This window comes from Malaclemys terrapin, chromosome 6 (genome assembly GCF_027887155.1).
Source record: "Malaclemys terrapin pileata isolate rMalTer1 chromosome 6, rMalTer1.hap1, whole genome shotgun sequence".
Classification (NCBI taxonomy): domain Eukaryota; kingdom Metazoa; phylum Chordata; order Testudines; family Emydidae; genus Malaclemys; species Malaclemys terrapin.
Window position 1 is genome coordinate 48363561 of NC_071510.1, and position 27392 is coordinate 48390952.

Genomic DNA, 27392 nt, shown 5'->3' on the forward strand with positions numbered 1-27392 from the left:
CTAATTTTTTACAATCTAAATGAAAGCAAAAACCAAAAATCGTTTATTAAATATGACTTACAATGCAGCTCTATCCTTATGAAGTCTTTAATCCCCAGGTTCTCTAAAAACATGCCAGAGGAAGCTGTAGTCTTAAAGAAAAATGACACATCTGCACTGAGTTCTCCATGGAAAGTAGGGAAATGAAGATATGAGGCCTCAGTATTGAAGGAGGCTGAATTCCAAAACGTCCCTGGTTACAGCAAAACAAAACATTAAATGAAACAGCAATGTCTAATATTGTTTTTATATGTTTTTAAGCTTTACAACTAATGAAGCAAAGAATCCAATGCAAGACACAGTTTGTAATGTATGTCATTATGCATCTCTACTCTTAGAAGAGCATGTAAACACTGATTTTATGTGAATTGTGATCATAGCCCTGCTATAATATGTTACATGTGTGATCGTGGGTGGAATTGTCACTTATAATAAAGAAGAAAAGCTTATTTATACACATAGAGCCAGACCCTGCAGTTGTTGAAGGCAATGGGAGTTCTTCTACTAACTGCAAGGCAGTAGGATAAGTCTCTTCACTTCTATGGAAGTACCGTAGTTAACTAGTGTCCACAATGTTTTGCCCTTTAATTGATTAAAAAATTAGGGACTCATACTGCTTTTTTACTCTCATGAGTAGTGAGACTGAAGTCAACATGACTACTTGAGTAATGGTTATAAGGTCAGATCCATAGATTCCAATGGTCTTATTTTTCCATCAGCTGATATTTCATTATAATTTGTTGAATTTTGCTCTCAACTATTCAAAAGCTTATCTAAAATCCCTAATAGAACTAAATCTAATGGGGATGTGCTCTACATTCATGAGGCCCAATTAGAAACACCTTGTTCTTATTACTGACTTCTTATATGTATATCTATCTTTTTAATAAGCTATATTGCTTTCTAAATCAAATGAGGCATCCAATATCTTCTTATGTAATTGAACAAGGGCAGTGCATATTTTACTGCTAATGCTGTGATTTAGTATGAAATAGATGCAAAAATATGACTTTAGCTCCAAGCACTCTGCATTTTTGAAAAAAATCCTGATTTTCTAAACTTTTTTCTTACCTGCAATATAGATCTCTAGAACACATTGTGTCCTTTGGGGCCTCATTCAAACCCATTGAAGTTAATGGAAATACTCCCTTTGACTTCAGTGGGATTTGAATCAGGGTTCCAATCCTCACATAAAGCTCTCACTGATTTCAAAATTTTGTGGGTTTTTTGGGGGGGTATTTGTTGGGGGGGTTGGTGTGTGTGGGGAAGCAATCCGTACCGCATTGTGAATAAGAACTCTGCATTTGGGTTTGAAGGGAATCATTTTGCTCTTAAAGAGAAATTCTACATGTTAATCTTATTGTCTGCTATACCCATTGCCTCCTTTGTGAAGTAGTGGAGTGACTACATCTCATCTCATATTTTGCTTTCTCTCCCTCAAATGTGGGTACTGCAGATCTGGCCATTTGAGGGCTTTGGAGAGTGACACTTCCCCAGTACACAGTCAACATTCAATCAAGAGCTAACCCCATATCTGGGATACAACTGGGTGTCTTTTTGGTTGAAGGTCGCCTACTCCAGCTAACCCTGACAACTAGAACTCAGCCTTTCACCCAGATAGCCCAGGTGTCCAGCCTCCCTGTCTCTGGGAACTGGAGAGGCAGAGAGCCCAGGTGCCCAACCTCTCTGGCCTGAGAGATGAAGGAGGAGTCTGAAAGCTGGGGAGGTACAGAGTGAGAGTGCTCAGCTTTGGCAGCCCTCCTGAAAAGCTTTTGCCAATTTCACTTTCTGACTGTTGGCGGAAAGTGAAATTGACAAGGGCCTTCCGAATGGTCCTTCGTTATCCCAATGGAAAAGTGGAATTTTTTGATAAAATTCAAGTTTTCTTGTGGAAAATTTTGGTTTTGCAAAAAGGGCCTTTTTGATGGAAAATAATTGAAATGAAAAAAATCCCAACATCTCTACTTACAAGATTCTTTAATTACTACCTACACCTATGTGCATACCAGGTATTCTTCCTGCACAGTTCCTATTTAGAATGTGGAAGTATCTGTAGAAGCATTATTTCCACAATGACATCAGGATACAACAGTGTAGGAGAATCTTTCAGTAGCACAGCGCTGACATTGTGGCATTGTGCCAGCCACTCCCTGTGATTGGTATAGATGCCACAGCCGGGGCAAAGGATCATCCCTGCAATGTGGCACACCCCAGCTGGCATAGTAAATGCTTGGGGCTGTTGCCTGACAGTATAAGTTAGAGCAATAATCAGGCCAATGTTATTTACACCAGAGGACTGGAGCAGTTAAAAGATGGCCCAGGACTGGGGGAGTAAAAGAGTGGCTTTTCACCTGACTCTCTTGAGTTGTGTTGTGGGCTCCTGAGCTGCAGTCAAGAACCTGCATAATCCCATGGCGGGGAAAAAAACCTGAAGAAAAGACCTAACATTCTGGAGTCATTTCTTTTAGCCCCTTTTGTTTTTTCACTGTCTCAGACCATATTGAACTTCACTGTAAGTATGGTTAGTGCATATACTAGCTATTTAGTAAATAATGGACTAGTTGTTGCCAGTAATTCAACACAGTTGGAAATTTAATACTAGCAATTTATACAAAATGGGTTAAACATTGCTGGCAATTAGAAGGGAAAAAAAAGACAATTGTCCAGCATAGAAATTATGTGATTAGCTCCAATGAACCATTTGAATATGCATCTGAATGGCAATGGGGCCTTTAGCATGGGGGACAGATTCGATAATTGCCACTCGTTCATCATTTGGCAAGTGACCTAGAACATTTTAAGGTAAAAGGTAGAAAACTCCCCTTCTCCTTTGATTATGATAGCTCTGATCTCTTTTTGAGACCCTCATATGGAAAGTGCCACTGAAGTCCAAAGTTGAAAGTATAATTCTTCCTATTCCTCCCTTACTCCATCTTTCTTTTCTTTTTTACTGCATTATCCCAACCCTGAAACAGATACATAAAGTATTTATGAATATTAAGATATTAAAGGGACAGCCACAAAAAGACCCCCATTAGTAAATATATAGTGCCAGATCCTCTGCTGCGGCAAATTGGTGTGGCAAAAGAGATACTTCAGTGTACAATATCTGAGGATCTGGCCCACAGTCTCTGTTTAGTAAGCTGAAACTAACATCATGGAATAAGGAAATCGACTATATTTAGCATTTTATTTGAGTTGGTAAGACTTGAACCTCCACAAGGACTAAAGAAAAAGCAGAAGAAAGGCAGCCCTGTTTGCTATAAATAAAACAACACCCATATCCATACTGCAAATAATACTTTGTTTTCAAGATTTCAGAGATTCATTAAAGAGAACATTCATTAACAAATCATCTTTTATCTTACCAATTTTAAAATAAAATATAAAAAGACAGGAAGAAAAATAAAAACATGACAGTCAAGTTAGTAGTTTTGAACGCTACAAAGCTAATAAAAAAGGACTCCTTCACAACAACTTCTTAGTTGTAAAAAGTCATTGGAGCTGTCTAATATTTGTGTCAGAACATCATTCTTTTTTTATTTGTAACAGCTCCTCTGTTGATACTTTTAAGTGCTGTATCACATACTCTATGTGTGAAACTCCAGCAGGGATCAAAGTGAAGGGAAAAAAGTAAACAAAACCAAATAGCTTCAAGTGCGAAACAATTTACAGTTTTTAGTGCAGATCAATTGGCAAAAAGAATATAGGTTTCTGTAGATGTCTCCTGCGGGTGTGTGTTGGGGCTGGGGGTGGCAAGACAAAACTTTGCCTGGCATGGCACAAAATTTACCCATCTCTTACAGATGAGTTTAGCTAAAGCACAGAACTGGTAATCAGGAGATCTAGATTCTGTTCTCTAAGATGCCTCAGATTTCCTGTGTGATGATGAGCCAGATATTTAATCTCATCCCAGTTTCCCCAGGTATAAAATGGAGATAATACTGTCCTATCTCAGAGGGGTGTAGTGAAGCTTAATATATTAACATTTCTAACATACCCAGAGGTCCCCCAATGCTACTACTGTATATAAGAACCACATGCTGGTCCCACTGAAGTCAGAAGCTTTGTGTTTCATCTAAAGTCAGATCCTTACCATGTTTAAGTGCACATTATTACTATTACTTTATAAAGCTGTACTTTTATTGAAAATTGAATATCCTGCCAAGCCTTACAGAACTAGTCCAACTGACTTCCATAAAACTATCAGCATGAGTAGGGTGTGCAGTATTTAGCCTATAGATGTAGAGGCTCTTTGGTCTAGTTTACTCCATTTTGCCTTCTATCCTGATAGTCTGGTTTTGTTTCTATGTGGATGTGGTTGCTGCTTCCCAAGTGCCCCCTCATGGCCTGGGGTGGCTTTGTGGTACATTGTGTCAGTTTCTCTTTCCATGGGGCATCTTAACCTCGGCAGCCCCCGATCCAATGGTATCAAAACAAGGTTCTCAATCTAGGATTCAATTTATTAAATCATGCCAACAAGGTGGCATAAACCAACCAGAACTCACAACAAAAAAGTCTTCATCCCAGTCTAAGGCTCAGCCCAGCCCCTTGTCCCCATGGATCTGTCTTCCCTTCACAGTTCACAGACACTTCTGTCCCAGGGCTAAACTGAGCACAGCGCCTCCCATTTTCCTGCTCTCTCAGCAGTAACTCCCAGGCCTTCTTGCTTGGAGTTTGGCATTCTTAGCCTTTTCCACAGGCCTCTGTTTTATATATCCTGGGCCTGATCAGTCACATGCCCTTCACTATTTTCTCCACCTGGGGACATAAGTTGATCTTGTCACGTATGGAGCTGAGGTCCATCTCCTCTTAAAGTGGCCTTCTATATAAAAGTACATTAGAAAAATGATTTTTCCCCGTTGTGGAATATCAGAGGTGGGGATGGGGATCGGGGTGGTGCTGGTAATAATCATACTCTGCTAGTTACATGACTTATTCACATGTTTCTTTTCACATTAACCCAGCATTTCTTTTGATGATGCAACATGGAAAAATTCCCATTTGCTCAGCACAGCAGTGTGCAAAGGCACAATTACTGAAAATCTGCAAATTACTTCTTCTAAACGGATCCTCCTAACATTCCAAAATCTGGCAACTGTTTGCCTTTGATAATATGTGAGTACAGCTGCCCCATCTGTATCACTACTTCTAGCTCCCCTGTACTGCACCTTATTATAAAATTCATAGATTATAAAGCGATAAAGGACCATTGTTATAATCTAGTCTGACATACTGTATAACACAGGCTATAAGATTTTCCTGAATTAATTATTGTTTGAACTAGAGCACTTCTTTAAGCAAAATATCCAATATTGATTTAAAATTTTTCAACAATGGAGAATCCATCACTACCTTTGTTAAATTGCTCCAATAATTAATTACACTTGCTGTTAAAAATGTACACCTTATTTCTAGTCTGTATTTGTCTAGCTTCAACTTCCAGTCACTGGATCTCACTATATATTTCTCTGCTAGATTAGTGAGCCCTATGTTATCATATTTCTATTCTGCATGAAGGTAATTATAGACTATGATAAAATCACCCCTTCACCTTTTATTTTTTTTTAATCTAAACTGATCAAGTTCCTTGAGTCTTTCACTATAAAGCATGTTTTTCAATCATGTAATCATTCTTGTGGTTCTTCTCTGAACCCTGTCTAATTTAGCAATCTCCTTCCTGAGATGTGGACACCAGAACTAGACACGGTATTCTAGTAGGAGTTGCACCAGTACCAAACACAGAAGTAAAATAACCTCTCTACTCCTACTCGAGATTCCCCTGTTTATGCAATCAAAGATTGCATTAGCCCTTTTGACCACAGCATCGCACAGTGAACTCCTGTTCAGCTGATTATCAGCCATGATCCCCAAGTCCTTTTCAGTCCCTGGTTTGCAGGATAGAGTCCCACATCCTGTAAGTATAGCCCACATTATTTTTTTCTAGGGTGTACATGCATATTTTTAGTAAAAGTCACAGACAGGTCACAGGCAATAAATAACTTTGGCCATATTAAAACACGTATTGTTTGACAGTGCCCAGCTTACCAAAAGATTCAGATTGTTTTGTATCAGTGACCTCTCCTAAGGAGCATGGATCAGCGCTCACATCACACTCCACATCAGTACCCGGCCTAAGCCGGGGAAGACAGTGATCCGACCAGCAGACCAAATTTGATGATGAATCCTGGTCACATGCCACCTGAGGTGCATTGTGCAGACACTAAGATGTGACCTCTCCTCATTATTTACTACTCTTCCACTCTTTATCAGTGATGTTTTTCTCTTTTCTTCCAGGTCATTGATTAAAAATGTTAAATGGAGTTGGGTGAAGACCAATCCCTGTGGGACACCACTAGAAATACACCTGTTTGATGATTATTCCTCATTTATAATTATATTTTGAGTGTTATGAGTTAGTTAGTATGTAATTCATTTTTAATGTGTGCATTGTTGATTTTGTATCATTCTAGTTTCTTGATCAAATTGTTGTGTGGAATCAATAAAGCTGTGCAAATATCTGATTTTTTGGTTCATGGCCATACCAAGCAAACAAATAAAAATCAATGAAACAAAAAGTTGAAAAATAAATTCTTTCTGGGTCACATGAAATGTTTCATTCAACCAGAAATTTGTTTAATTTTTGAGCTTTTAAAAAATATTTAAAATATAAAATTAAAATAAATGTTGAAAATTAAAAGTAATTTTGAATTGAAAAAATACTTTCTTTCAAAAATGTCAAAACAAAATGTTTTCACTTATTTTTTTAAACTGAAACAATTTGATAAAGTTGACATAAATGTATGACATATTTTGGTTCATCCTAATCTATACTTGAGAGATCTGTCTTTGTATAATTTATGAATTTTGGTTGATTTTATGAAGTTGCTGTATCACTGAATGCTTCAGTGGATGTGGTGTCAGCCTTTTGTTATCAGAGCTGGTGTCCCATCTCTCCCAGAACAGAGACAATGGAGACCCATTAACATTAATAGCTCCCATTCGAATGGAAGCACATCAGGATAATGGGATGGCTGATGCCTACAGGAACCAGGAGGAGTGGAATCACACAGAGGGTCCTGGATCCTCACTCACTCAAATCCCAAAGAAAGCTCAAGAGCAGTGAGGAAACTGAGGCAGGGATTTGTTTGTAAGTGTTTCTTGGTTTGCCTAGATATGTACATCTCTTTTGCTGTCTAAAGTAAAAAGTGATTGTGTAAGAAACCCTGTGAAAATTCTGTCTTTGCTTCCATTATCACATGTCCCTGAAGGGATAAAGCATAAATCAGAGTGCCCACAAAGTTGGAACTCTGGGAAGAGTGTATTTAAGCTACTGGGGAGTCTGGGGAGCTGGCACTAATCTCAGGACATATGCAGTTGGGCTGTGGTACCCCAACTCTCAGAAGGGGATGTTAGACACAGGATCTCTACCCCAAGAATGTGTCTGGAGACACAAAGGCAGAGAGAGTGCCTGGACTCTGCTCAGATTCAGCAAGCTAAAAGCACACAGGTCCAAGCACTAGGATTCAAACACAGGAACCTGGTGAGTATCCTGCAGAGGGAGCTTGACCAGGACTGTGACAAATGGCATTCATTATCTTATCTTCCTTTAATTCTGTATTAACAGAGCCCCATATAAGCTGTTCCGGTATTTTGCCCAGGATCTATGCACAGTACTAGCTTTCTCCCAGTTCTCTGGAACTTCCCCAGTGTTCCAAGATGTATTAATGGTCCAGAGAGCTCCTTGGCCAGCTTTTCAGAAACCCTAGCATACAAGTTATCTGGACCTGCTGATTTATAAATGTCTAGCTTTAATAGCTGCTGTTTCCATTCCAATTGTAACTAAGGAGGATGTTAAAAGTATTGCACCATCATCATATGATATTAATGCATCACTTGGCTTTTTCCCAAAAACAAAACAGAAATATTTATTGACACTTCTGCCCTGCTTGCATTATTACCGACAATTCTAACATTTCCATCCAGTAATGGGCCGATATCATTGTTAGGATTCCTTTTGCACTCAATAACTTAACAAAAAACAAAAAAAACCACCTCTCCTTATTGTCCTTAACTCTGCTGATCAGAGATTCATTTAGTCTCTTTATTTGCACTAAGCCCAGCTACTATGTCAAATCTGAAACCAAAATCTGTGGGTTTATTTATTATTACAATTTATTAGGTACACTATAATGTGCAAATAGAAATTTATGGAGGAAAATGGAGAAAGCCAACAGCAGATAGTCCAAGAATATATTGTCAAGAGAGAAAGGTGTGGCTTAGTGTTATGAGCAGAGGACTGAGAGCTATGAGGTCCCATGGTCTGACCATAGGTACTTGAGAATCCCACAACCTCTGTGGGTCAATTTCTGCATCTGTGAAATGGAGATAATATATATACCTTTATCAGGTGTTCTGAGAGAATTAATTAATATTTGTATAGATAGATTATGATCTATAGATATAGATGTGGTAAGAATTATATTTATCTCAAATACTGTATTGCCTTGACATATTCCTGTCATATCACAGCTTGACTTCTGGTCCGCATTAGTGTTTAGAAGCTATGGAGTATATTTGTGTAAATGACAGCCAATGAGGATAAACAAACACCTTAAAAAAACCCTATTTTATTCACTGTCATACTGAACACACTGTTTAAGCCAATTCAGTGCACTATCTGCAGATCTACTTTATTTCGATGTTTGCCATAAACAATTATTTTTCATATATGTATAGGTGATTATTGGACCATGAGATTTCACAAACTTCCGGCCTTTGAATGGAGCATAGTGGATGTATGTCAGAAAAGGAAGTAAACATCCTCCCTCAGCACCTTCTGAAGAGTATGCCAGTGAGCAATTACGATGCTACAAATTTCTGTCTGTTAAAAAAGAATAAAGGATATAGGTAAATAAGAGGCTATCCACCTTGAAGTGGAATCATATAATTTAGTGTTTGACAGTGGCAGAAACAGAAAGAAACAATAATCTCTGGTGAGCACTCAAACCATGAATGTGGGTCCAAGAATATCTATTTTTCCTTGTTCAACAGCACTTCTGAGAAATGGGTATTTGGTATGAGATCTTATTTGTGGTGTTCTCCTGCCCAGAGGCGCAGAACAAAATAAATGTTACTATCATGCTTACAATTAGAATGCCATGGATGTTTGCCATTGCATAGTACCAAATATCTTACTGGTACTCGGCATTATTCTTTTAAAAAAATTAAAAAATAGTTCTAATATTTTTCCAATAATCTAAAAGATGTGCTGTTTGTGTTTTACAAAAGAGTTTTCATTAATCTGTGTTCCCTTTGGCCTTATTTTGTCAGTGTTATCTGATTTCAAATTTAACACACTATAATATATGGAAAATTGTGTTCAAGTATAAGGTGAAACTATGTCCTAGTCATAGCATGGTCAGTGGAAATAATATTCTTATAGGACACCGCTGTTCATTTTTTTCCAGGAAATCAATTGTTAAAGAGTAATCTTTGATTCATTCTCTTTAATATTATCCAGGCAGAATGATTTCACTGACTAGTGATCCTAACCTGATGTAGGACCTGGTAGTACTAGTTTGGAACATAATATCCCTTAGCACAATTTTCTCAGCCACACCAGTACCCATTTTAGCTAAGTACTCATAGTATCTCAGGTCTTATAAAACATGATATGAAGACACCAGATAAAAGGAGTGGTGTAAATTAGTGGACTGCATGTCCAGTAAGGGGTATATTTCTCCCAACACACTGCAGTACATCTTAATCATCTTGGCACAGTCATGCTTTAACCAAAAATGGAACAACATAACACAAAAACCATGAGTCACAATGTCTCCATGCTAACTATTCAAACTAGATCCATCATTATCTCTGGTCTACCTCCTCATACATATAATACCTAATTGTAAATTCTGCTTCCTTGAAGATAGAACCAGGTGAAATTTTTCAGCTGAAATATTTTTGAAGTGAAAAAATGCAGATTTGGCAACACGAAAACATTTTGTAAGATCATGTGTATTTCACCAACTTGTTCATTTGAAAAAGAAACATTTTAAAAAAAATGTGAAACATTTAGTTTTGACACATAGTACATGAAAAAATTCAATTTTTCAGGTTGAAATTATTTTTCATTTCAAAATTCCTTCATTTTTATTTTCAAAAAATTGCAAAAACATGAAAAAGACGTTCAAAGTCAAAATCAAACATTTCACTGGACCTGAAATGTTTTTGGGTTATTTTTACTTTTTGATTCTCCAAAGATCTGAAATAATGTCATTTGCGTGTAGATGTAAAATTATTTTTATTTACATTTTTCAGAACTGCCAGCAAACTGAAAAATCTGTTATTTGCACACTTCTGCTTGAAGATCCTGTCACTCTCTCCCTTGTTTCCTATTGAATTAGCCATTAACAGTTGGTTGATCTTAAAATACATTGTAGACCGTTGAACACTAAGTGTGTAAAACTAGTGAATTATTTGTAGCTTGAAAGTTTCTGTTGTTGTTACTTACTATCACCCCGACAAAGCAAAGGCCCAAGCTTGTAAGCTGCTTCAGAATTTGGTCGGTCTGTATCCGTGACAACAATTTCAGTTACTGGTAGATGCTCTTTATAAGAGAGGAATCCAGTATCATTAGCCCTGAAAAATTAAAATAGAAAACAAACATCTCCTAAATATTTCTGATTAACAGTCACATAAAAGAATTATATTGTCCTTTGAATGGACTCATTGAACTAAAAAAAGAAATATATTTAGGACTAAATTTTCAAAAGTTATAGCTGTACTGTTCAGGTAAGAGGGGTGATTGTGTGAATAAATGGGAGCATACTTACAAATACTTCCATATTGACCTCATGGTCAGTAAGAGTATTTAAATCTGTTGCAGGCCTAAGTGAGATCACAGAATCAAGTATGTAGGCTTAGGGTTGTCATCATCTTCATAAGCATGACATTTTATTTTCAACATAATTAGGTACTTAGCTTCCTTGCTAAACTTAGTGTGCATTTTCATGTGTCAAGTAATTTTGTCTTGTAAAGAAAGCAGTGCATCTAAGATGGCTTGTTCTCTAATTGTGAAAAATTAAGATACTTTGAGAGTGTAATTTTAATCATTTTGACATTCTCTTCTATTTAATATTATAAAGTTAAAAAGGCACACTGAAAAGACAACAAACCACAAAAGGACACAAAAATCAAAACTGAACTAAACATGTAGAGTACAGAAATGACCAACATATATTGCTTAAATTATTCAGAGAGGGAGACAGGGTGGTCTACTAGTTTGAGCACAGGACTGATAATCAGAAGATCTTTTAACCTCAGGTAGGCTATTAACAAGAAACCTAAGCTATTAATCAACTAATTTAGATAGGAGCAGGACTGGACCTTTGGGTTTCATAAGTATTCAGTACTGGCCTAACTTTGTTCCCATTGAAGTCGATGGGAGCAATTAGATCATCAATGACCTCTTTGGAAAATTCAACCCTTTGATCCATTTCTAATTCACTGATAACATATTTATTCTGATAAATAGTTTAGGACTACATCCTACTTTAACTGACACAGAGACGGGAATCAGAAACAACCACAGCATCCACAGGTAAGAGCAAGGGAATGCCTTGTGAAACACTCTTTGCTATTATCCTGAGCTGTGTGAAAGTGCTAGATACACTTCCCAACATGCAGACCATATCGCTCTGTGGATGTGATAAGCTTTTAGCTACCCATCTCTCCTAGAGTTTATGGACTTGCACTGGAGGGGAGTGGAAAAGGGTTTGCTTGTAGAACTTAGTGAAACTGACGAATTTTTCCACCACTCCCCGCCCCCATCCCCACTCCCACCCCACCCCAAAAAAATCATACAAATTCTTGGCATTATTTTGCACTTTAAAAGTGCAATCATTCAAGAAATATCAGCAGACTAAACCTTTTTTGCTGTGAAGCATGAAAACTACAAAAGCATCTTTTGTATGCTTTTTTGGCCAGGAGTAGTTCAATTTTTGAGTAGGACTGCAAAAATTCACTCAGGAAAAGTTGTTGTTTCCCCTCAAGCCATGTGCCACAGTGGACTAAACCCAAGGCTGGGAATAAAGTGGTCTTGAGTCCTCAATCTATCCATCCCAGTGAGTGAACGTCATAACACTTGATACTTACATAGAACTTTAAAACACTATTTACCTGTGGGATAAATAAATACAGTTCTCTCTATGCTATGGATGTGTAAACAGATTCAGGGGTTTTGACTTGCCCAATGACACACAAAAAGAACCAAGATTGGAAGCCAGGTGTGGTCATGTCTAATCTACAATGACACAGTGTTCCCCCCTAAAGTTGAGATTTTCAGACACATACAGTAACTTGGGGTGATTTAATTTTGGGTTCTTGATAGTTCCCTAGATCCTGCCTTTGTAATAGACCAGAACTGAACTATTTCTGAAAAACCTATGTCTCTCTCTGTGCCCAAAGAGGCATTGAGGTAAATTCCATTTTTTATAATGAATCGTTCCAGAACAAGTGAAAATGCAAACATTGCATTGTAAGAAAAAGATGCAGAGACATAATGCACATTTTGATAAATTGTCAATAAACTATTTTAATATACTTATGCAAATTACACTCAGCAGTTAAAATGGACGCACACACGTTCCCAGTCTGCATCTATTTTGTCTTGTCTCTTTTATACAGTTGTATAAAGCACATATGAAAGGGACATATGAATGTGAGCAAGGATTAAATGGTGTGTGCCCAAAGCGAGCAAGAATATATTGCACATATTAGAAACTATTCCATATCCTGTCTCAAAATGTGTTTACTTATTTACGTTTATTTGACAGCTGGCAAACATAAGCTCTCTATATTTTTTTATGGTACAGTAATAGGGAAATTCTGCGCATTTGTTTAAGTTCTGTAATAGAAAGAAAATAGGCAGATATTACCAAGTGAAGAATGTACTGAAGATGCACATCCTTTGTGTTTCTAAATACATTTGTAAATCTATGGAAACTGTACCGGGTTGTGACTAACCCTTTGCTGTGTTTTCATTTCTGCATCTGCCAGCTTTCCTAACCAGCTCCCCCTCTTTGGAGTATCAAAATTCCCAACCCAAGCCCACTAGCTGTTCATTTGAAGGAGGGCTGAGTGCCTATTTTGAGGACAATGGGATCCATGGATTCCTATTTTATACAGCAAGGATAGCCACCTTGTCTCTGCCTCACATTCTCTATCCCAGTGCCAGGAGGAACCACACCCATGCTCCTCATTTTCATGGTATTCTCTGAGACACTGCACCCCATATTCTTCAAAGTGATATTATGATATGATTATAGCATACTTATGATGTATTTTATGCAAGATAAGTCATGTGAGGTGTCATTGGAAAAGTTATGATTATCCTATTTGTATGCATGTGTCCTTTTTGTATCTGAAGTTAAGCATATTGACTATGTATCTGTACTTCAAATATAGTTAAACCTGGGTAACGCCCACTAGACAAGATGCTTTCAGTCTAGATAGTGGGTGGGGAATATTCAGGCAATGGGCCAATAGAAAAAACAATAGGCCTTAGGAGAAGCTTATCCCCCACATGGTAAGCCTTCCTGAGAACGCTACAGATAGGCTGTAAGTAATGGTTACTATGACTCTACAAGGACATGTAACCAGGCCACATGATGCTGGACTCCATCTTGGGATGTCAGTATTTTTCCACAAACCGGTCTGGGAACTGAGTTTTGAAACATAGTGTTCCTGCCATGTGCTAAAGCTATATAAGGCAGGGAGTGACATCATGTGTGGTTTTTCACTCCCCACACAAGAGGATTCCTGGAACCTAAGGAACAAAGACTGAACTGGCAGAAGTGCTGGACCCAGGCTAAAGGGATTTCTAGCCTGTGTATGAAACTCCTGGGGATTCCAAGATGCAAAGCAATTGTAGCTTGTGCCTTATGAATCTACAAGTCTGCCTGCTAGGTAATCTGATTTGATCTGTTTGCTCACTTATGATCACTTAAAATCTATCTTTTGTAGTTAATAAACTTGTTTTTGTTTTAATCTAAACCAGTGAGCTTTGACCGGTGTGCAAAGCCCGGGACGGGGGAGGGCCACCTGGGCCATGCCACTCTGGCCGTGCCTGGGCCCGATCCAGCCACAGCTGGGTCCAGGCCACTCCGGCTGCGGCAGGTCCAGGCCGCAGGGTGAGTTGGGGCTGAGGGACGGGCGCTCCTCCCGTGGCAGGTTGGGGGCCAGTCTAGGTGGGGGCTTGGGGAGGGGCACCCCTCCCCCTGCTGTGGCAGGTCCCCGGGCGGATTCCCTAAGCACCTGCGCGGTGCTAAATAGGCTGCTGCATGGCGGCGCAGTTTACATGTAACTTAGGTCGCTGCCTGGGTGAATGCTGGTGAAAGTGCAGGCTGGAGGGCTTTGCAGCTTGTCACAGCAGTACAGTGTGAAAGGGAGACCAGGCTGGAGGGTCAGAGGGCTCAGTGGTACCCCAGTTCCAGGTGGCACCCGGGGGGAACTTCCCACTGTTTTAGAGCAAGATAGGACTTCTAAGTTCAGAACATTTACCATACGTCATTCATAGTACTCCACAAAATTGATGTCTTTTGAAATTTTCTTTAGTATATTTCCCTTCCTAACATGAACATTTTGGCCAAGATATTCAGAAGCAACTAGTGATTTTGGATGCCTCAGATTTTAGCTGCTTGACTTCAGACACCATCAACAGGCCGGAATCTCAGAGTGTGGCACTTCTGAAAATCAGGCCTCTTTAAGATGTCTCAGTCTGGGAACCAAAAAATTGAAGACCTCAAATTCACTAGTAATTTTTGAAAATCTTTTTCTGTCTAACTTTAAAAATGCTGTAAAACAAAAGGCCTTAGCAATAATATGTTAATATGTTCAAAACTGAGTGCCTAAAGTTAAGCTCCTAAATCCAAATTTAGATATCTAAATAAGTGGCTTCATTTTAAAATATGCTGGGCAACAAGCAGCTGACACTGAATTGAGTAGGACCCACTGGTTGCTTGGCCATACTGTGTAAGAATGAAACATCATGGTCCACTATAGACTCCCAAACGTGTGAAAAGTATGAAGACTTCAGCAAAAATGTAAATATTCATACACTACTGACACAAGCACAACTATAACACAAATCTGTGTCAATGCATTGCGTGCTAGGTACATGGGTTTTGTATAGATTAAACATACTTAAGAAGTTCCATTAATAGATTTTTTTTTCATTTAAATTGCCTAACTTCTGTAAATAACTAACTAAAATGGACTAGAGCTGTTACTGAAACAGAACATTGAATCCAACCCCCGACCACAAACTTTGGAGAAGTCTTAACTCTGGTTCAGATCTCGCTTCATGGCTTCAGCTCATATCTACTTTGTACAGTATTTGAACTGGTGATAAATGATGCAAGGTGAATACAGAGTTTAGATGAGGAGCTGAGTTTTGCAAACTGAAATACCAGTAGAGTTCAGCTGTAGCCTGCCGAGCTACCAGAACTATGTGAAATCTCTGCTCTGCAGAAGTCAATTGCAAAATTCCTATTGACTGCAATGAGGCAAGGATTTTACCCTCTAAATTCTTAGATAAAGAATCTAGTGGAGTCTATTAAAGAACACTGCTAAACTCAAAGGCATAGAAAAAAGGATAATAAAAAATCTTAAATATGAGAAATGAATGCTTTGCTCAACTAATACATAGTTTAAATCCAATTAGCTTCAATATTTTAATAACTGAAATACATACCAAATGTAAGCCTTTAACCACTGGCAAAACAAGCAATTTACTGAAAATTGGACAGTCTAAATATAAAAATATATCATCCTCAAATAGCAACTAAATACAAGAAATCACAGCAAAATATTATATATTAACCCCTTAATTTAGCTAATGATGGTGAGAAATCATATTTTGAACTGGGGGTAGCAGCATTCTTACAGGTTTGTGTGTTTTTGTTCCTAATAACACTGCTTGTCCATAGCTGCTAAATCCTATATAATTGTTGAGTTTGTTTTTCAACAGCAAAGAATTGAGCACAAGCAAACAATACAAAAATCACCATTCATTTCTGTCAGCATCGCAGTTGCAGTAATGCTGGGAATCAATGCAGCTCCCCTCTAATCCACAAGCACATTTCTGAACATCAGGCAAGGATCCTCCCCAGTAAGTTTGTGTTTCATTGGTTCTTCCAACCCACCAGCTCAATGGAATCCCATCTAAAAGACAGGTTAGAGGATAATTAATATCTGATCCCAGTTCCTGCTCCTCCCAATTTCCCTCACCCAAACAAATTTCCAAGCATTACAAAGAAAAAAAAAACAATTTAAAAAAATTACCACATTACTTTAAAAATGCTAACCAATTATTCATTTTAATATTTTATTATCAGGGATTAAATGATAGTCACAGCTTTTTGCTTATATTAGTGGAAAAGAGATCTGGTAGTCCTTGCTCAGTCAGGCATGATATTAGAATCATTTATCTTAAGCAGTCCATTTATGTACTTTCTTTTAAAATAGCACATGAAAAAAGAGATGCCATCACCCTAAAAATCAAATTAATTTATACTCTGAGGCAAAGATCAATTTGAGATCATGGAAATACCAGTGAGGAAATGAGAAGAGTAAAACGCATTATAAATGGATTCATTTCATTATTGAGAATACTAAACACACCTTTGCTGCATATTAAGCATCTGGCTTAGTACTACTGTGTGGTGAGAATCAGAAATGTCAGTAGTCATGAGTTAGATCACGCACAACAGCTGCAGAATTTATGTAGTCTGAGACTGTAGAAATCATGTTAATGGTTGTGCTACATAACCCAGTTGATGTATCCAGTGACTAACAGCAAAGTTTCTCAGAGCCTACTATATCTCTGTGCAATGCATCCATTCAGCATTGATTATAGTAAAATGATAGAGCTGGATGTCTTCTTAATTCTGCAGTACTGCACATTAAGTTTAAAGATGATGCCAAGTAACCAGAGCAGTAAAAGCACAAAATATACAGAAAAAGATAATTGCTAACGCATATGAAGCATGATGGTAATCCATCTTAAATGAGAGTGAAGAAAGGTGAAAGATTAAATGAATACAAAGTCAGGGCATGAGAGGAAACAAGTGCTGTCAAATGGAATGGTACCTCATAGAGGCACTTGGTTTGTGTGTTGTTGAAGCTCTCAAGTTTTCAGCAGTGGGCCCACACCAAGAGGCTTGCACTTAACCCAGCTTCAACCTTACTTGCAACTGCCATGGCTTATTATAACTCACTGTTAGGTAAGACCTCTGTTATGCTTACAATCTCTCAGCTCGTAAACATATTGACTGAATTCATTACCACACAACTGCCAGCTCAGCAGGCCTAAAAAACAGTGAGAACAGTTCCTAGAAAAGTCAGACATGCTCAGTGGCATCAATGTCTAGCATCGGTATTTGTGTTGGCAGCCCATCACACAGGGAAGAAAAGCTAGAGAAGGTTTATAAATTATTCATGAGACAGCACTTTAAAAAATAAACAAAACAAAACATACATATATAAAACCAGGATATTTCTCCTGTTTCAACAGCTCAGAAACTCTGGTCCTGTAGTTCTGAGTGAATATTCCTGCTCTTTAACTGGGGACACTGGACTATCTTTAAAAGCAATCCTGAAAACATTTGTTTGCATATTAGCGTGAGAGCAGTATAGCTACTAAAGGATCATAATGATTAGCTAGCTCTGCTCTGGCAGTGAATATTACTAATCAAAATGGGGGAAAGAAGGATTTGATGCAGCTTCTTCAAAATGAACACTCAAAATTATTAGCATAGCAATTCTTCATTAGAATCATTTATATGCTCTACATAGCGAAGACTGAGTGCAATACAGTCTTAAGAATTGTTCCAATAAAAATTACTTTTTATACTACATGTCCCAAAATTATTTCACATAACTATCATCAAATGCTGCACTTGTTAGACATGCCCAGTGGAGATTACGGATCACAGTAGTGAGAGGGATAAAATTATGTGGACAATTTGATAATGTACTTATTTGAATTTCAAAGTCTTATATTGTATTGTGTTCATATTGTTCAATGAAAGAGAACTTGCTATATATTTCTGCAAGATGTTATTTGGATTTTGTTTAAATATCAAGAATGGTATAGTAGTTAGCTATATGTGACTGGATTCCTTTATTTGGTAATTCTAATGATCCAAGGAAATGCACACACAAAATGCATTCAATCAGGGAATGAACAGTTGCGATCTTAAATAGGACAATGTTTGATAAAGAAGATCTTGCAAAATCATATTCAGAGTGCAATAAAAATAGCTAATTTAAGAAGATACATGCTAAAATTGCAATCAGGTTGATTAATTTTGCCTCCCTAAAACTCACACTGTATTTTCAGTTTGCTACAGTATTCTTCTTCGCTTCTCAACATATATTCTAAACACTTGGGGAATGTATGACTCTCCCACAAGAGTCATTATCCTTGTGCTGTTATGCACTGGAAATATACGTGACAACAGAGGAGTCCTCTGTGGATAAGAATCCTGGGAATAAAAAGCCAAATGGCAACTGAAGCAAATGCAGCTCCTACAAGGTGACTGTAGCCAACAAGAAACTCATTGGAAGTTTCAAAAGGCAGTGGTTAGTCAGAGGATGATCACATACCAATGTGGTGGCTGACTTGTGCTCCATTCTGCTACCACAGTCCTTAGGGACCATACTCTTCAAGAATTTGGGGAGTTCTGCCTGTCTTGCACTAGCGAGCTGACATTCAGGAGTGGAAATCCTGGCTGATGATATCTTTAGAGACATGCCAACACTTGGCAGCAGGTTGGTGACATATGAAATTAGCAGACAGTCTCCATTTAGTATCTAAACAAAACCATAGAATCCAAAGTCCTCTGAACTTGTAGGTTTTGAAATCTGATCCTGGAACTAAATGTAAATTTTGTCGCTCTCCTCTATATTTGTAATAGTCTGCACAAAACTGTGAACATGCCTGAACTTTGTTTGAGTTCTAAAGTCAGCATCAGGGGCAGTGCTGGTTTGCTTTCACCCCTTCCCCCCCACCCTCGCATAACCCTCTGGTAGCAGCTGCCACTCTCTGTATGTCCAGCTCTGAAGGCAGCGGGGAGAGAGCAGCGGCTGTTGGCCAGGCACCCAGTTCCAGTAGCAGCACAGGATTAAGCCTGGGCAGGGGACAGAGGTGTCGGAGAACAGCTTCTGATCTGTGTCCCCGCCCACCGCGGTGCGCTGCCCAGGTCAGGCGGAGGATTTAGGGCTTCCCACAATGGCCTGACTGACCCATTGCAACCTGGGCTCTTGGGTCCTGTCCCCCACAGTCGTTGCTCCCCAAGGGCTCTGCCGGCCCCAGAACCAGTCCCCCCAATCTTGGTGGCTTTTACTGCCTGCAAGCAGCTGGCACCATGCATTGCCCAGCTCTGACTTCCAGACTCTGACCTCGCCAGGGTGCGGGACCGTTGGGGGCAGGAGCTGAGGCCCACCTCAGCCCTCTCCCTGCCGGAAAGAGGCTGGCACCGTCCTGGTCATGGTCTCATTTCTAATTCTTTATGGTCACTAATTCTAATTATTTATCACTAGTAATGTGCACAACTCAAAAGATGCAGAGTTTATTTAAGATAAGCATGTCAAAGTTTGTATGCTTATTTGATCTATCCAAATCTTGTGTGTCTACAAAACTAGACTGTATAGGTCTAGAGATAAGTCCTCAGCCCATTATCTGTTTGCCTTCTGCTAGAGAGTATATAGTTGGAGCGATTTATATGCTGACAATCCCTGAGTTACACAGGGGGCTTGTGAGTTAGATTCACCTTCCCCATGCTTCTCTGAGTTCAGCTCAGGCAGATATGAAGATCTGGGCCCAAGATAACAGGCCTCCTCACTATATTTCTGTTACTTTCTGTTTCCCAGGAGATCAGAAATAAAAACAGTCTGGGGGGAGGAAAAGTTAACATAACCCTTAAAAAAATAATAAAAAGTTGGGTTTGGGTTGGTTTCAAGGAAGGATGAAGTACAGATTGATGCTCCTTTTTATGGAAGCTGTTAGTTCATCCCTAGTGTCTACATCACAAAAAACAACTATGACAACTGGTACTTTTATTAGTAGTCTCAGCACAGAAATCAAAGACTGAATGGGCTTGGAGGCTGATCTACCTTCTCACCTGTAGAAATGTCCTTTCCAGAACAGAGTGAAAGTGCACTGTGTAGAAACATGGGAAACGTTATCTGATATTGCTCTTGTTATCACTGTTACAACTGATTTTAAAAAGTCCTACAAATTCCGCAAAATACTTTCTCGCTGAGTTTTACTACTTCTAGCATGAAAAGATTTAAAATGAGACAGGGTCTAATATGACCAAATGTTTTCACTGCATTAACTTGCTGATAAAACATATATATGTAACCCTCACCAACCCTGAATACAAATGTATAGAATCCTAGAGTCTCAGTGGGACTGTTCTTTTTCCTTTCTGTACCTGTCTTACAGTCTTGCATTTTTGCTCAGCAAACACTTTCATCTCTCACATTCGCCTTAAAATTATCAGTTCTGAAATGACTGTATTAATCCTAGCAATCCTAACTGAAATTGGGCATGATCCTGCATTCAATCCTTCAATATGATTTATTCCCCCTGAAGTCAGTGGGAATTATGCCTATGTGTGAAGAGAGGGGCACCTTTTGGGTACTTTGATATCAGATTAGAAATGTTTGGCCATTTGGTCAGGAAGAGATTCTGAGTTAAGATATGTAACTTCTTTGTACTATAATCCCTGGTGATCACTGTAGTAGTATTCATATAAAACATATCGTGAGTCAGATGCCTGTATACCATGGAGTTGGGGCTCTGTATGTCAGAAAGGAGTTTGGGAAGGAACGAGGGAGGGAGGGAGAGGTAGTGTCAGGGAAGCAACGCTTTATGCAGTAGGCTCACCTGTAAGCCTGGTAGATTTCTGAGCAGCAATTCTCATGAGAGTTAATGCTACTCTCTGCGGAAATTCATTGCATTCCATAACCTCTTTGAAGGGAGGGTAGGATACAGAGAGGAGAGCTAAAGTCTGCTTAGCTCTTGACAGCCATTCTGCTAAGAGAAGTAGAGCTCACAGAGCATGGAGGAATGACCAGTTTTCTGCTGTAGTACCACAAAATCCCTTGATAGGAGAATGGCAAGTATGGTGTGTGACATGAGTCTTAGAATTTCTAGTGGACTATTTGCCTCTCACAGATTTTTTGTGACAGAGGAGACAATTGAGGCTTGATTTGCAACATCTACATATCAACAAAGGAACAAGGAATATAATCTTTCTTTTCAAGTTATATTTTTAAAATTTAGAATACATTTTCAAAATTAAAATAAACTAAATAGATTGCACTCTACCTGGTGAGAATTAAAATAAGACTTGAACACAACAATCTAGTTATGATATTTTGTTAACATTTCTTTGACTACATCAGAAGGGCCTGTAATTTCCTTCATAAAATAACTTTTTTTCCTATCTTTTTAGCATTTTACTTTACCTCTGTGCTTGTGTATTTTGGACACTGGCATATTAATGTCTGCGATACTTTACCTCATGCCATTTGCAAATTCAACCACTATACGATGCACAGTATCTGAAAGACTTCAGCTGATATTTATGCAGTGTATTGTGTTCCTTTTACCAAATGTTTGCTCAATAGTTAACCATTTTTTGACTAAAATTTAAAAATCCCCTAGAGGCAAGTCAGGAAAGGCTTTGTTATAATTTCTATTAAATTGTAGGTTTAAGGAAGACATTGGTTTTGAAACAACAAGGAGTCTGTTGGCACCTTAAAGACTAACAGATTTATTTGGGCATAAGCTTTTGTGGGTAAAAACCTCACTGCTTCGATGCATAGAGTGAAAGTTACAGATGCAGGCATTATATACTGATATGGAAAGTAGGAGTTGGTTTTGAAAGAAGTTAATGCTTTGAATGAAGCTCATTATGAACTTACCTTAGTTTTTTTCTGGTTCAAATCCCACTCAACAATTTATAGATTTGGGACTTGTTTGCTTGATATTTAAGGATTTTACAAACTATAGTGGCAAAATGCCATAACCTTGGCTAAATTAAATATCTATAGTATCATGAAACATAATAAGATTTGTCTGCTTTACTTACCTCGCTTATTTAAAAGCCTTGACTTTTTGCAGTGGTAAGCAAGCTCCTGTTCACAGTGTTCTGCATAGTTAATTGTAGCCTGAAGCTGTTCTAGGGTGGCAGTATATTTGAAGAACACAGTATGTGGGTTCTCTCGATTAGCATTTTTGACTCTGGTTAAGTCCGTATTGTTGTGCTGTATAACTGTCCAAGTCGTATCTTACAAAACAAGGAGGGAAAAAGTAATGCAGAATGTAAAATAGCTGCAAAAGTTAGCAGTGGAAATAAAATGTGTAGTGAGGTACACCTGGGATTAATGTGAGTTTTCCTGTCCTTTTGGGGATGTGAAAAGGAACACAACATGTCTGGGTAAAACGTCCTGCAATTAAATACTCTTGATAGGATATCAATGTTCCCCTTTTTGAAACTTCTGTACTGTGCATTCTGTCCTGCACAATTACCAGTCAAAGAGATTAAGAGAACCAAATATCTATTTTCCAAACAATACACAGACCCTAAGCTGAAGTGTAATGGAGTAAAAATTACAGACCCTAAGCTAAAATGTAATAAACTTTTCCTATGGTTATTTCTCCAAGGTATACCTTGTATATAAATGGAGACCAAGTTATATCCAGGCTTTCATTATCTGCACAACATTTCACACTATTTTTTTGAATAATTTATTTGTCTTAGAGAATTTATAGCAATGGCCAAAACTCACTTTTGCACTGCCCTATAAAAAAAAAAAAAAAAAAAAAAAAAAAAAAACAATACCAGAAACAACAATGGACAAACTGAATAAATCCAGGTGTTATATTTATTGTGAAGCAGAGAGGAAGACAGGTGCTTCCAGCCACCCCAAAATCAAATGATAACTATAATTTCTGACATGTGTGACTGCAATTAAAATATCATCTGTATTATCTACACAAATGTATGATGTGTACTGGGGCTGTTTTTAAAACACAAAATGTCTTTCTTTCCTGACATTTATTGGGAGAATAAGCGTAAAACCTTAAGTAAAATAAAATAAAATATGTATTGTGACAAAGTTCCTCCTCTATCTTGGTGGGTCCTGCGCTTATTGGTGGATTTTCTTGCTTCAGAGATTCACCATGTGGGTTGGGGAACAGCCCAGAGACCTTCCCCTCTGGGAGACCCCACAGTCCAGGTCAATTGGGAGGTTTGGGGGGGAACCCGGGCCCGCCCTCTACTCTGGGTTCCAGCCCATGGCCCTGTGGACTGCAGCTGTCTATAGTGCCTCCTGTAACAGCTGCATGACAGCTACAACTCCCTGGGCTACTTCCCCGTGGCCTCCTCCAAACACCTTCCTTATTCTCACCACAGGACCTTCCTCCTGGTGTCTGATAACGCTTGTGCTCCTCAGTCCTCCAGCAGCACACCGTCTCACTCTCAGCTCCTTGCGCCTCTTGCTTGTTTTTAAATTTAATTGGAATTTATGCGTATTGTTGTTTCTATACATTCATCCATCCTCTGCACCCTCCTCTGATATGAATTCTCTTAATTTAGTAATGGAAACGCCTTGCAGAGTACTGAGAAGGGCCTGAGCTGATCAGTTACGCCATTTTTGTCATCTAGTTCTACGCTTCCAATGAAAGAAAAGTGACATGCCAGTACGGTTCATATTAGCTAGCCACTTTCACTATGAGGTATTTAGATGCATGTACATTACATTCTAATAACTCAAAACTTTCTCAAGAAGAGGGATAGTTAAACCAAGTGGATGTGGAAACTACAAGAATTTTTTTTAAAGATAAGAGGAAAATAATCTTATGTTATCTTCAGATAGGCCTGGTACTACTCTAACAATATCTTCCCTTGTCTTATATTGTTGCACTTTCTATAAATGCTTAAAGGATGCACATCTATTATTTTATTAATGAAAAGTAGTCTTCATTCAAATGTATTAGATATAAAGTAATCAGGTGCTGACTGAGTATATACTAGTGACCTCTTGGCCTTGAAAGTAATTTTTTATAGCTATCTTTGGATGTGAGCAGGGGAGTTTAGACATGGATCCAATCTGAACAGCCCCTAAATTGAAGGAAGTTTTTATCCAGTTTTCAAGAAGAGGCCCATCTTTAGTTCAAATGCTTCCCAGAGAGAATGACGCCGGGAAATCCCCATAGGGGAATGTTGATCACAACAGCACCTTAATATAGACTGCAGTTAAATGGAATGATCTAGCCCATTTAACTGATTTGGTTTGTAAATTTGATTGTAAGACTTTCAAGACAGAGATTTTGCCTTCCTGTGTGTTTAGATAGTGCCTGGTATAACAGGGGGCCCTCAATTCTAACTGGAAACTTTGGACACTACCTCAATAAAAAGAACAACAATAACAATACACTATAAAAGCCATAAGTAATCTTATATCACCTGGATTGATCTGAGGTCATACTTTCTGTAATGATCCCAGATCACAAGGTATTTAAGAAGGGGACTACGATTAATTGAGACAAGAGGAAAGCAAAGATTATCAAAATATTATTTCCAAAAATATTGCCAAAATTGTTTGCATCTTATGTGTTACTATGTCAGTTGATATATTCTTGTATTATCTACGAGCAAAAAAACTCCAAATGATCTTTTTGAATAGTGAAAAATGCCTTTCAATGTCATCTTACTGGAAAAAAAATGGTAGTAAGGATATTATATTACTATCTATATTGATTTCAAGCCATCTATTGGTGCATGATGTACTGCATGTCCACAGAGTGACACATGTATGTTCCTGTAAATGTAAGATATGCAACTTCTTCCTGTAATATGGACTCTTTCCAACTTGACCCCCTCTATTGTACAAAGGTGACAAATCGGGAACATCAAGAACATTTGATAAATTTGATAAATATTCTTACATTAATCATTGTAAGACTGATCTCTAGTTTCACAATAGTTGTGGCAGGAAAGCAGTTCTACTTAGAAATTGTAAAAGACATGGTAAAAGTTGCAGCAAATAAATTAAATAACCTTAATGTTACAAAATAGATATAATAAAATCATATATTTTATAATCTACCTGTGGCAACAGGGTAATGCTCTGGTTTGCTTGTGCTTTGTGAAGTTATAAAAGACAGTTTTCAGCCACACTAACAAAACACAAGGAACACAAAGAGTCCGACTGGCCATGACTATAGCACAGGTGACCAGGAGAGAAAGCTTTAATACACACCACAAAATGTTAAAGACAATAGCAATCACTGTGCTTAGGGAGTGCAGACTCCCTCCTTCATGTTCCCCTAGGGATGGTAAATTGCTTTAAATAGGGGCTGGAGGTAATGCGGCACACTGTTCTGTCTATAGAATGATGCAGCTTGCACATTCCCTTCTGTACACTGGGGAGAGGCGGACTGGGATTGTGCCCTCAGCTGGCCCTATTAAGGTCTGTACAATCTAACCCAAATATCTAAAACTATTTTTTGAGACTAAAGATGAGTGAACTGGTTGCTTCTTAAATCTGATTTGTGTCAGTTGAGTCAAATTCAGAATCAGCAGTTCAGCAAACTGTTGGGACTTTATACCCAACTTAATTCTAGTAGACATTGGAAATGTTAATCGCCCTCTGTCCTTGCTGGCTTTGCACCTTCTGTAAGAGCTCACTGCTGTAGTCTTAACCATTTTGTTCACACTGAACATATTTGTAGGATTCAATTCTCCTTGGGCTTTAATCAATATTTTCCTTCTAACTCTAACAGTTCTGCAGACCTGTGCCCCCTGTACTTTATTTCCTATATTTCTTGCAAACTGGGTATGACTGACACTAAAGGAAAATTTAGAATAAGAAAAGAACTAGTAATCACCTAGAGGATAAGCATGTAGCAAAAAGCCTATGGGAAGCATCCAGATGCCTATTAATCAAATAAGGAACTTAAATTAATCTATATATGCAGATTTATTACCAATACTTGTAAATGTTTTGCTAGAAGAAAGGATTCACGCTAGTGCTGTTGGGAAACAGGGAGCTGTTGGGAAACAGGGAGCTAAAAGTGAGAGCAAGTTCAGAGCTATTTTTTTCTACACAGCTCATAGCAACTGGAAAGAATAAGAGAGAAACAAGGCAGCTGTTACATCTACTTCTACACCCCCAGAAGGGGCGAAACTAAAAGAACAATATTTCTGAAAAAAGTTTTGTCATCTTGACTGGCTCTTTGGACCCAAGGCTTATGATTTTGAAATTGACCTCTAAGAACGAGAGAGGGTAAAGGAACCTTCCTCCCAGCTGCCAAAAAATAAAGCCACATGAATGCCAATAGCAAGACAGCATTGCAAGAAATGTGGGCATCTGCCTTCATGGCCTCTGCTGGGAAAAGTCATGAGGAAACTGGGAAGAAGACAAATATAGTAGATTCATCCTGTCAGGCTGCATCTCTAGATGAGGAACTGATCAATGAGATTTGCTTAATGTGTTGAATAAAGAGTGACTGATAGAAGCACTAGCAGCTGTTCATGGATACACAAGGAAGGATAAATCAGACACTAAGCTGTACTTTGGAGAGCTGGTTTCCTCCTGATACTGTTTAAGGACACTGGAGTCTTTCTTCCATGAGCTTGTTCTTTGGTTCAACCTCATATTAATTAACAATGTAGCTAGCACTCTCTGATTTCTCTTTTTAGGGGCCAGATACTTATATTGGTGATCTCACTAATTGTTAATCCAAAGTATGTTACCAATATCAGGCAGACCATGTTCTTAAAAAGTCAAAGCACAGTCTTTGTTTTTTCAGGCAGAGTTAGCGGCTGAGATTTCCAGTGTTATCTAAATCCCGGCCGCACTGAGATCAAAGGAAGTTTCACATTCACCTTCCATTATTTTGATGGAAGATATGTGTAAAGCCCCCTACACTGTTTTGAAAACCTCAGCGAGTGGCTTTGCTTAGAGGTAAACTTCTATCAATCCTTCAATAAATAAACACATGTTCAAAGAATATCAATATGGTTGAAAAATCAAGCACTCAAAGTTTCAAAAGTACCAGAAATAAAGTTGCCCATGTAAACTGCCTTAAAATTTAGGTTTTGTAAAAATATATTGTTATAAAACATGAGACCAAAAAAATGTTTCTATTAATTTTTCCTATTGTTTCCAAAATAAACAGTTAATTTTTTAATTAAAAGTTACCTTGAAATGCTTATAACCTTAACACTGCAACACTGGGATAGTGCTGGAAAAACTTTAAAGTGAAA

General features: G+C 38.3%; 1 protein-coding gene across 2 annotated transcripts in view; it reads right to left on the bottom strand.

Annotated features, from left to right (window-relative positions):
- CNTNAP4 (contactin associated protein family member 4) overlaps positions 1–27392 on the bottom strand; it is a 325511-nt gene that overhangs the window by 41070 nt on the left and 257049 nt on the right. Inside the window, exons 13-16 of one of the 2 annotated variants that reach the window (XM_054032728.1) lie at positions 22209–22406; positions 16110–16266; positions 10556–10683; positions 62–232 (exon numbers count right to left, since the gene is read on the bottom strand). In XM_054032728.1, coding sequence (XP_053888703.1) covers positions 62–232; positions 10556–10683; positions 16110–16266; positions 22209–22406 — 654 coding nt within the window. The remainder of the gene's footprint in view (positions 1–61; positions 233–10555; positions 10684–16109; positions 16267–22208; positions 22407–27392) is intronic. The other variant, XM_054032729.1, reaches the window with a different exon arrangement.